The following is an 11,748-nucleotide window of genomic DNA, read 5'->3' on the forward strand; positions in this document are numbered from 1 at the left end:
TTGTCATAAAGCGACAGAACCCTGAACTTATCTGAGCTTTTTCATGAAGTCCAGCCTATAGGCCAGCCATTGTCATTGTTTTCCTTTATCTTGAAGTGGAGCTTCAGAAATGCAGGGAGGTACTACAGGAAATGATGCTATGAAAAACATCCACACATACCAATGTAAGCTGGTCCAAGCTATGGCTTTCATGAGCATTGGTAGATTACTAAAAAGTATAAAATCTCAGGGCCAAATTTTGTGGAAATTAAGCTCTTTGCACAGGGTCAAGGCTCTAAGTTTACCAACAGAGTCTGCAGTCTCTTATCCTGCCTCCTTGGGGTTTGGCTGCCTCTGCAGAGGCCAGTGCTGACATGGTGTGGCCGTGCCCGGCCTCGTACCTTGCTGATCCTGACCCTGCCTTCCTGACTTGGCTTCCAATCTTGACCTCAGACCTGCCTCGTCACTATGGGTTTGTCTGGTGATCACAGAGCTGTTGGCCAACGCTGGTTACCATCATCGGACCTGCTCTGTGTGCCTCGCTGGTCTGCCATGGGACTGCGCGGCTTCTCGGTGAGGATGTTGCCCAGCCTGCCTGGCTGTCACCCTCAGCTCCTGGCTCTCCGTCCCTTGCAGAGCAGCCAGCTCTCACTACTCCCTGATGCACAAGTTAAATTTGACTCAGTTTTGTTGCTTAGTTTTAGTTTTCATTATTCTTTATTCGGAATAAATTAAAACAGACTTAGCTTTCCAACCTTTCTGGCATGTGAAAGCTCTAGAAATGAACCACTGAGTTCTTTTTTCCATGAAGTTACAGTGAAGCTTGGTTCTGCTTTTATTCCAGTGCTGCAGTGAAGTTTCACATTCTGTTGCAAAATACATAGGTCAGCACAGGAACCAGTCGGTGGTGAAGTAACTTGCACTGCTGCGTGCATACTTCTTCCTTCATAATATATATGAAGGTATTACAGAAAAAAAACCCCACACCAAACCAAAACAAAATCCAGCAAATTAAAACAAAGAAGGGAAGGGAACATACTTTTTTAGAGAGGAAGGCAACAGGCAGATTAGTGACAAACACAGTTCATAGGATCACAGGACAATTCTGGTTGGAAGGGACCTTGGGAAGTCTCTAGTCCAACCCTCTGCTCAAAGGAAGGTCAGCTATGAGACCAAACCAGGTTGCTCAGGGCTTTGTTCAGTTGGGTCTTGAAAATCTGTCAGGATGGAGCATGCAGAACATCTTGGTGCAACCTGCTCCACTGCTTGGCAGTCCTCATAGTTTCAAAGTTTTTGCTTATAGCAACTCTGACCCTTTTTGCTTCAAGTTATGCACATGATTTCTTGTCCTCCTGCTATGTGCTCTGTGAAGAGCTTGGCTCCATCTTCCCAATACCCTCCTTGCAGGTATTGCAAGGCTGCCATTAGGTCCCCCAAAGTCTTGTGGTCTCCAGGCTGAACAAGCCCAACCTCCTCAGCCTCTCAAGTTCCCCTCCTGGAATATGAAATTAATTGAAAGTATAAATAGACAGAAACAGGAACTCATGAGACCAATGAAATTTCTCCGATTTGTAATGGAGAAATTGGTAATTTACATGCAGAGGGATCTTCTGATAAGCTGTGACAGGAGGCAGTTCTGGGGGGGATCGTCAGTAATTTTGTCAGTGTGTCATGGTCATCTTTCTTGACTATGCATTTGTTTGTTGACATTGATTTATGTACCATGCCTGATTTAAAGATACGTGTTGATACTCCATTGATTTCACTGACCCTGTAATAAGTTCTTATTAGCTCCAGCTACTGGTTTCACTTAGATTAGTATCTGTGACTGTTGGGGTATTTCCTAGGTACAGACTGGGGAAGAATTTTTCTTTCTTTCCCCTTTAGGTTATCCAATTTTGCGTTGAATGTGCTTACTCAGACATTTTTGACAGTCTCCATTTCACGTTCTGTATGTGATCAGCACACTGTTCTTTGTAGGACAACTGTACAGAGCATGGTCTTTCACTTGGTCTCCCTCACGTTTTCGTAGGCACAAGCAACATCTGAGCAAATTCAGTATGTCTGTTCGTGCATTTTCACTCACAAAGCAGTAAAGAATGGGATCGGCAATGCAATTCAAACTTGTTAAGGCCTGTGTGATTCTGTAAACCTTATACATCAACTGCAAAAGCTGTAGATCAGTGGTGTAAGGTTCTCTGATGCTGCGAATAAGCAATACAACATGATAAGGAGTGAAGCAAACAATGAAAGTAACTGTGATATTCAGAATAAGTTTCCTCACTTTTTTCTTTTCTTCATCTACTGTGGCTTGATTACACCTCACTACTTGGTAGATTTTATAGTAGCAAAACACAATGATTAGCAAAGGGACAAGGTACCCCGAGCATATCCGGAATAAATTTATCCATGCCTGCCACCATTCCAGGGGGTATTTATCATAGCATAACGTATGATTAGTGAAATTGCAAGGATCATTGAATACTTCTTTGTTCACCAATATGACTGAATTCAAGATGCTTTCCAGAAACCAAACAATTATGCTGACAATCAACGAAAATCTTCTTGTGCGCAAGTGCTGGAGCTTCAAGGGGTGAACTAATGCCAGGTACCTGTCAACAGAGATGCAAGCAAGGAATGCAGTGCTGGTGTAGAAATTCATATACATAAGGAAGGCAGAAATCTGACAAAGCAAGGCAGAGAGCCTCCAGTTATCTCCATTCCATGCATAATCAATCCACAGAGGCAGTATCAGAGAGTACAAAAGGTCAGCCAGGGATAGGCTGAAGATGTAGACTGCTAACTCATTCTTTTTCCTTGCCTGAATGCAAGATGCATAGAGGGATATGCAGTTGATGGGAATACTGATCATCATCACAATGCTGTACACAAATGGAAACAAATATTTATCCAGGGTGTGATCATCATGGCACTTAGCAGTGTTGTTCATCGTCCAACACGAGTAGTATCTTTGGGCTAATTCCAGCCTGGATGCAGTAAAACCCCCTCTTTAGTCTGATGGGTGGTCATCTGTTAGTTCTTCAGGATGTGGTTGGTAAGATTCCAGCCTTCTGTTACAAGAAAGAAAAAATGTCAGTTATAACAACATTTTTGGTTTTTTTATGGGCTTCTTGGTGGGTGTCTTTTTTTTTAGAAGAAAGAAACTGTGTTTGTAGGAGATCAGAGATTTTAAACACTTCTAGAGTTAGGAGTGCATAGGAAGAGGAACCCAAACGTCTAGGATGGCGAAGGTCAGTTAGATGAGCTTCTTACAGCAGAAGCAGGATGAGCAGTTAAGACTCTTCCAGAGGGGTAGGGTCCTGCAATCCCAGGTGTCTCTTGTGGGAGTCAAAGGAGATCAGAAGTTCACTTTCTATCATTCTGGTGAGCAGAATAGGGTTTTGGTCATATGAATATGGTAGATTTCTTATCCTCAATAACCTCCTCCCCTCTAAGTCAATGGAGAGACAAGGATAGAAAGACAGGGATTCAGGTACCGCTAGATGTTGGGATCTGCTCAGAAGAGGAGAATGTGTGGCTGATATGTCTCCCTATTGTGAATCACTCTCTTGTCTTGTTGCATTCTCACGCTTCCCTGCTTCGCCTCCTCCTTTGTATGCGATCCCCCAAGAACTTACCATCAACTGTGCTATTCCAGCAAAGCTCACCACATGTCCCAGGAACCTTCATGTGAAACCTGGCAGGCTATTGGGTTGCTGCATGCACAGGAGAATCTGCCAGGGTGTCACTTAGACTCATGTGAAGTGGACATTCTCTTACAATTTTTCATTTACACTTCTTTCCTCTAAGAATTGCAGTTGCCATGCATTAGCAATTAAGCTTATCTCAGGCACTACCAGGTCTGTGGGTGTCAAAAGCTTCAACATGAAAAAAACCAAGTAAAATGGCAGCCCTGACTAAAGCAGTTGGACTGGAGGAGTTGCGTGCGTGAGCCTCAGAAGCACTTAGATGACCTGACCTTTAAGTAAGAAAGGGTGTACAACCATAGCTATGAGACAGCTGGTACTCACTGACTGTATCACAGTGCTGACACTCAGTAATTCTCTTCTCCAAAGGTCTAATTGTTAAGTTCTGGAAATATGAGAATGGGGAATATCTGTTGTGGTCTAGTTCTACTGCCAAATATACTAACTGCTTCAGAGACTGCCTGTGATAACTCATCTGTGGTTTGAGCCTAGACTGCCAGCAGAGGAGGTGAAGAGGTTGTAGAATGAGTAGATTGCAAGATAGCACCTTCTACAACTGTTCCTACATAGGAAATAGCTCAAACTGGAGATAAATTGGGTGCAGGGGTTTTCCCATGTGGTAGGCAAATTCATTCTGCCTTTTATGGGTTTGATGCGTGTATGTGTGTGTAGGGTTGTGGGTTTATCAGAGAAACCCAAGTAGGTTTACTGCCTCTGTTGAGAGGTTATTATATGGATCTCTTTTCCATTAAAAAAAAAAAGTCATGCATACTCAGGAAAAAAAAGGAGCAATGACAAAACTAGTCAGAAAGCACATACTTAATTTTACCAGCCACTGCTTTATTCATTCACAGGCTTGAAAGACAAGGAAAATCTTGAGAAGGACTTGCCAATTTGGTCCATTGAGCAGCTTTGCTTACATGATGACTAATTAAAAAAAAATGCAGTGTCTATATTTAAGACAAATATATCTGCTTTTCAGTGTGGTTTAATAAAACCACCCAGTAAATAGGGCATCGTAAGTTTACCAGTATAGATAAGTATCACGAATTAAAAATCTAGCTCTAGAAATTGGATCCCAGGGTTTTGCTGACCCACTTCTCACCAAAAGCAAAGCAAACGTATGCAGACTGACCAGATGAGTAACAGATAAAATACCTACCTCTTCGTCTAATCACATTTTAGCATCTCTTTTCCTGTGACAGGTCTCTTCATGTCCAACACGGAAATGTGCCCTTTCAGAAGCATGTGTGTAATGTAGCAAGTGTATGAGGCAGTGTTTACTAGTCACGTGGCTGAGAAACTGGAATTCCTTCTCCCTCCCCCACAAACTCTTTCTCCATTGTTAGTTGACTTGTTATATTACAGACTCATCATCCTTACAAGCTCCCGACTTGTCTCCATGTAACTCGCAACAGCTCCTCTCAGTTACCTTTATCAGCTCCTTCATATCTACTCACATACCAAGATGCCAATTTCTTCATACCACCCACCTTTATTTCTTCAGCTTTCTCTTTTTGGCTCATTGTTTCTAAAAGTTTTGCTCTGTTGACCTCACTGATCATAAGGTAAAAAACTTGCCTTTATATTGCACTTGTCTGAATAAACCGCATGTTCTTTGGGCAAGACCTTGTTTTGCTCTTCTGCCATCTGCCTTAAGAAACTAATATCTTAAGATATGACTGGCTAATGGCAGGCTGGGACATTGAAGACGGGATTCAAAGAAAAGGGTTGAGACCACATGAAATTTGCCGCCTTGGTTATTTTTTTCTGTCCTTCATGTTCACAGGCCAATGTACCCCATGGTTTTCTTTTATTTTTAACCAGTATCATCAATAGTTTCTATGAACAAAGCCCTGGAGGCTGTCTAAAATTCCCCAGGTAATCCATGTCCCAGCTTTGATGACACATTGATGCTTTCAATGAGAATAATAACAAGAAGTGTGTCATTCTGGCATGTACTAATGACCTATACTGAAGTGTGTCAAAGAGCCAGCAAATGAAGTATATCACAATGCACGCTGCAGTTGCTTGCACAGAAACATAAAAGCAGAAAGTACTGTTTTGCCCTGATTACAACACATTTTGTTAGTTACTTGGGACCTTATCTGAGAGGAAGTGGTCCATACCATACTTCCTTGCTTAGATTTTTTCTGATACTTAGGACTACATAATACAAAATGATTTGTCTAACCTGAATGCATGATCTGAAGCATTCCCAGGTTTTCTCTCAGCTACTGAGCACACCTGCTGGTTTTGCCCAGGAGGATGGTACTGGCTTACAGCTATCCTAAACCACAATGTTTGTTAATTTTTCCAACTGATTGATAATTTTTTCTAAAAAACTATTGAGGAATTTCTGTTTAATGATACAGTCTAATGGTTTGACTTTCATGGTCCAAACCCACTGTGACTAATTCTGTAGACCTGTGACTTGTTTTATAGACTTCTTTTGGTATCGGATGTGTTTCAAATGAAATAAAAATTCTCAACAGTAATTTTTTCTGTTAGCCATATTATTCAATCATTATCATTGTCCCTGTCTCTCCGACATTTTGCTACAAAAACCTCCTGTACAAGACTCCAAAAAAAGTCAGACATAAAATTCAGAGAAACGGACTAGCAAATGCTATGCTTCAAGTAATGTATGCAAACAAGCCTGTAAAGGAACCTTGTGAAAGTTTCTTAAGAGAAGTACTCATTACATATTGTATTTGTATTGATGCATTCCTACAGTATCTTTTTCAGATTCAAAGAGCACTTTATGCAGTCTCTCCATTTACGACATTTTGAAAGTAACAAAGTAAGTATAAAGTTATACATCCATAAGCACAAATACAAAATGATATTCCATACTCTCATCTGTAAACAACTTTCTAAGGGAAGAATGGAAGATTCTTTTTTATTTTTCAGATGAATGAATTCTACTATAGTTTGGGAAATTAGGAAATATGAAGAAGACTGTAAGGATTTGGTGTTATTAACAGAAAAGTTTAGTCACTAATTAAAAAAAATAATCTTCCATTAGCTAATATACGCCAGTTTTAGAAACATCTGCAACTGATACATTTCACCCTTTATTTCAAATTCATATTCATAACAGGGAAAATTGCTGCAAGGAATATTGATTATAATGTGGTAAGTTTTTGCAAGTACTTTGCTTTTTAGATAAGTTCCAGGGGAAGAAAACAATGTTGTGTGAGCTAGTGCAGTAGCTGCTGTACTGGTGCCATTGTAGATCAGCCATAAGATGGAAGGACAGGCGGTTTTCTTGATTTCTTTTTTCTCTCAAAGCAATTTCAGCAAAGTAGATTGCTCTGTGTTCTCAAAACAAGTTACAGTGCCAAGCTGATTTCCTCAAGTACAAGGACCTTCCATAGCTGGATCTTTTTTCCTCATAAGCAGATCTCAAAAATGAATTCTGAAAAACTTCACAGTTTAGGAGAGTTGAAATATGCCTTTCAGTAACACGGACATTTTTGCTTAAAATGAACAGCATTTTTCCTCATGCAACACTAAATTTCACTCACAGGTCTCCATTAGATTCTGTAGACACTCCCAGGTCTAAAAGAACTGTCTTTTTAACTTTGAGATACACTCTACTGACTGTTTTATAGAGCGTAAAAATTCTGCTAACGTGAGCAAATAGAAAAAAAAGCTATGTTTTTTAGGATGTAGACCATGCAGGTGAGTATTATTTTGCTATATCTTTATGTGCATCATGTTTTCCTCTATGCATACAGAAAGATGCTGTACAAAATATTTTCATATACATGATACTTGGTATTCCAAGAAGCTATTTTTAGCACAGCTTATTTTTCTAAGCTTTAAGCATTGTGTATATTCATATAAATAGTGCTGAGTACCTTGTTAGTGCCATAAAATATTAAAGAACAATAACAGAAGAACTAATGGAACCCCTGTGAGGACTGAGGCATTTTTTGCAGTGAAGACAGGACAGCTCAGAATCCTGAAAACTCACCCCCAAATACTGTTCTTCTCCATCCTTCCCCCCCTCTTCTAACCAAGAGGTATTTTGATCATGGCAATACCACTACAACAATAAATCAAGATGGCATGTCTTTCCTAATTCAATCTTTTGATGTCATTTGCCCTTTTGTCTCATGTTTCACTTGTGCTGGGAGTAAAATGCTCCTTCTCCCAAAGCAACCTTTTCCTGCCCCTTTTGTGTCCCTTCTTTTTGTTGTATGATGTCAGCATCACATTAAATGAGAGCCAGGTTGAAATTTGTACCAGAATATAAGTTGTGTATCTGACTTCTTGGATTTTGAACACTTACCTAGGCAGCCATGTGTCCCCATGTAGCAGTTTCACTGTGATGCCATCAGTAGTGTAACCCGTGTCTGCTTCTGAGGAGAAAAACTGCTTCACCAGATAAAGCAACAGGAAGCTGCTTTTGGGTACACCAATAAGGCAACAGCTCACACGTCTCTCATTTTTTTTTTTTTTTGGCCTTTTTTTTACACCTTGTTAATCTAAACTTATCCATGGGAAAAAAAGCAACATAGTTACGTAGAAGTACACACAAAGGATGGTACCAACCTTGGTAAATCTATGAATACTTTTAGTGAGTTTGTAAAAGTTTCATGAAAATACTGCCTAATTACATGAGTGGAGTATATTGCAAACCTCTTATCTAGGGGACAATACATTCTGCAGAGAAACCACTCCACAGAAATAAAATACTGTGGAGTGTATATGTATTTATTTGTGTTTACTTGTATATGTTCAAAACACAGGGTCTTTGACTGAAGGACTTGTCACTTGCCTTTCCCAACAAATTTATCATAGAATCAAATAGAATCCACCTAAGAAGAGCCCATAAAAATACATCACAATAACTTTAGGAGTTTGTGCAAAAAGAATGAATTCTTTTCAAAATTTGTATAACTGTTTTTTTTCTGTTTGCCTAATGATGGGACGAAGTTTGTGAACAAGTTCTAGGTAACAAAGATAACAGAATTTTATGCCCTGCAACAGGTTGCATATTTATATATTTTTATATTAACTGAATCTGAGGTTGGCTGTGGCTTTCACAGGAGTGATTCTTTTAACAGATAATTCTATTCAATTAGATAGGTGGAAAATTGTTACATAAGCACAGTTTCTCTTTTCCCTCTGTGATCAGAATAATTTATTGTGCCCTCTGAATTTTTTTTTTTTTAATTCTGTTTGGAATGATTAAATTCTAATTCTAAGAACTGGGGTACAATTTCACTTTAAATGTACATGTATTGGGTAACACAAAAACTGGCCTGTTTGATGATTCAGATGCTAAGGAGAAATGAAACAGCAAATTTAAAAGCTCTAAAATAAGACATACTGACTTCCTTGAGAACAATACCAGGCAGCTCTATAGTATTTAACCTCTGAGATTTGGTTCCTTCTTTTTTTCCAGCCAGAACATGACTTTTTCATCCACAGTTTTTCTACTGGTGCACTTGTTATATGAAGCCTAAATTATCAAATCATTCTGTACTTGTGGTCATTCCTGAACTGGTATCACAGTCCCCTCCAGTTTGGTGAAAGGGAGGCTTTCCAGCCACTTGGTTAGATTAATTTCTAAAATAAATTTCAGTCAAACCTTTATTTTCACTGAGAGAAAAGTCATTAGACAAAGACCTGTTTTATCACTTTTCGCCTGCCTTTTCCTAACATGGTACCTACTAAGAACAACGTCTGGTGAGCTGGTTCTGCTGTTCTGTTGAGGGTTCCTATACTTCACTGAAGAAAAAGAGGTTCTTATCATTATTAGAAATAAAGAAACATAGTTGATATATTTCTACAGTTCTTCACTGTAACAATTCATAGTGCAACTGAAAGATCAAAGGAAGCAAGAGGGGAGATGATGCATTTTATACATTCTGGAAGTAAAGCTATATGCAAAAAGCAACTCTTGACTGTGTCCATATGGAACAATTTAATTTCTGACGCAACCAGCACAGTTTTTCAGGACTTTTTTTGAGTTCTGGACATACACAGTATCTCAAATCAGTCATCTCGAAACAAAAGGTGTTCTTTGGGTCGGCCGAGATGAAAGTACTATCAAGAAAGAACAACTGAAATAGAAAAGCATTAAAAGTGGAAAATTATCTTATCTACAGAAGCAGCAATGAATAAGTCCTCAATAATTTTATTGGTTATATTTGGGCTTACAAAGGGTCCACATCACATGTCCTTGGGTCATGGACAAAGGTGTAAAGAAAAAAACAGGTAAAAAGCAAGGTCAAGATTCCTAATGCAGAATAGAAGTCCTCAGAGTCCCACCAATATATCCTCTTTTTTCCACCAAAACAGATTCTAAGAATGTTTTTCTATACCAGCTGAAAAGGGGAGGCACTCAGCACATCATAGGACGGAAATACAAGTTTTGAAAGCTGACACTTTTAGGCTCCAAGTGAGTAAGAGACCGAATTCCACAGCTGAAGCCTTCTACCTGGAATAAATTGATGCATTAATTTAAGAAATTGTCAGAATTAACCGATTAATAATTCACGATGGTTTTGCAAACCTTCCAGGTGTGCAAAGCTGTACAGTCTGCTGGAATGAATGTGAATTAGGACCATGAGCATAATTCTACCTCTGCCACTGACTCACTGTAGCCTTGAGGAAGTCACTCTGTCCTTCTGCATGTAATAATGACATCGTATAGCTCATTTGGGTGTGAGCAGGTTCATTAGTTAATGTTTGATATTGCTGTAAAGTGCAAAATGTTTTGTGAGTGTTTGGCATTGTTATTAAAAAAGAAATAAACAGGAAACGTCAGTCAGGTAATGTCATCCCTGAGACATTAGATCCCTCAATAACATGAACAAGAGAAGCAGTGGCTCGAATAACAGCATTCTTTATGGACAGAAACGTGCAAAACCTGGGCTTTTCCACAGCTCTAACACACTGCCAGCATGACGTCAGCCAACACTGGAATGCCTCATTCCTCCTTTAAGCACATGGAGCACTGCCTCTGTAGAACGCTGAGATCAGCAGACAAACAGTTCCCCTTTAAAGATTTTTATAGGATAATCAAACTGATTGCCAATCTCCTGATTACTTTTCCTATGAGCAGAATGCTTTCATGAGCTGGAGTCTGAGGGAACACCCTGGCTATCCTCATGGAAACTTTTAACATGTGGCACAGCACCATCTCAGCTAGTCCTATTTTGATGCAGCTGCCCTGCAGTGTGCCCCACGAAGGCTGTAAAACAGAAAGGCTTTTTCAGCCCTGCTAGTGGTGCAAGCGAAAACCCGCTTTCAGGATCTCTCTCTGGGGTCCTGCTGACGCAGCTGCGGATCTAACCGGGGCCAACTGGGATTCCCGGGGAAGCCCATGAGGCAGCCAGCACCCCTCTCCGGGGCAGGGCCTCTGTGCCCCAGAGCCACTCCCTTGCCCGTTCCTGTACAAGCGACCAAAGGTCTTTCTCAGAAGGCGCTGGAGTTTTCTCCTCTAAAATGCGGACTTTTGCCTACTTTACGAGAAATTTGGTGGCAGCCTGAGAGCAGGGTAAAAACGGGAAACTAGCTGCCGGGTGCTGGCGCGGGCCTGGAAATGAGAGATTCACTGGGAAACACCATCCCTCTCCCAGGAAAATTGCTGTGCCTTGCCAAAGGCCCCGAAAAAAACCGTCAGTTTGGCGTAGCTCTCACAACCTGGCTGCTCCTGCCGCAGTAAACGCAATTTCCCTGTGTGCTCCCAGAGCATCCCTGTCCAGCCGTGACGCCCTCACCCCGCCTCCCCTCACAGCCGACTAGTCAGCTTTCCCACATCCCAAATGGCTCCCACAATAGCTTCACTCGCTATTCAGTGCCCAATTCCAGCATGCCGATAAGCTTCCCACCAGCCGGAGCTTGCCTTGCCCTTTCTCAAAATGGCAACCACTAACTTCAACCCGGGAGGAGGCGGGGGGGGATTGCCCGTAAGGGCTGAAAGCCTTCCCCTCCCTCCACCTTCCCGCTTAGCAAAATGGCGACGAAGGGTGCCCAGGCCCCGCCCCCCAGGTGACTGCCAGGTTGTGCGGTCACGTGACACGCGGAGCCGGCTAGTGGC

The 11,748-nt window shown here is 41.0% G+C and overlaps 1 protein-coding gene across 1 annotated transcript; it reads right to left on the reverse strand.

Moving 5' to 3' along the window:
- Positions 1-671: 671 nt before the first annotated feature.
- Positions 672-8,147, reverse strand: GPR65 (G protein-coupled receptor 65). The gene is made up of 2 exons (XM_029997159.2): positions 7,987-8,147; positions 672-3,050 (listed from the first exon to the last, which is right to left on the reverse strand). Exon 2 carries the CDS (start codon positions 2,927-2,929, stop codon positions 1,922-1,924), a length of 1,008 nt encoding a protein of 335 aa, XP_029853019.1. The 5' UTR covers positions 2,930-3,050; positions 7,987-8,147; the 3' UTR covers positions 672-1,921.
- Positions 8,148-11,748: the final 3,601 nt, after the last annotated feature.

The sequence above is a fragment of the Aquila chrysaetos genome, chromosome 2 (assembly GCF_900496995.4).
Source record: "Aquila chrysaetos chrysaetos chromosome 2, bAquChr1.4, whole genome shotgun sequence".
Taxonomy (NCBI): domain Eukaryota; kingdom Metazoa; phylum Chordata; class Aves; order Accipitriformes; family Accipitridae; genus Aquila; species Aquila chrysaetos.

Excerpts from the sequence above, each read along its gene's own strand:
- GPR65 (XM_029997159.2), bottom strand. The coding sequence starts at position 2,929 with ATGAACAACACTGCTAAGTGCCATGATGATCACACCCTGGATAAATAT.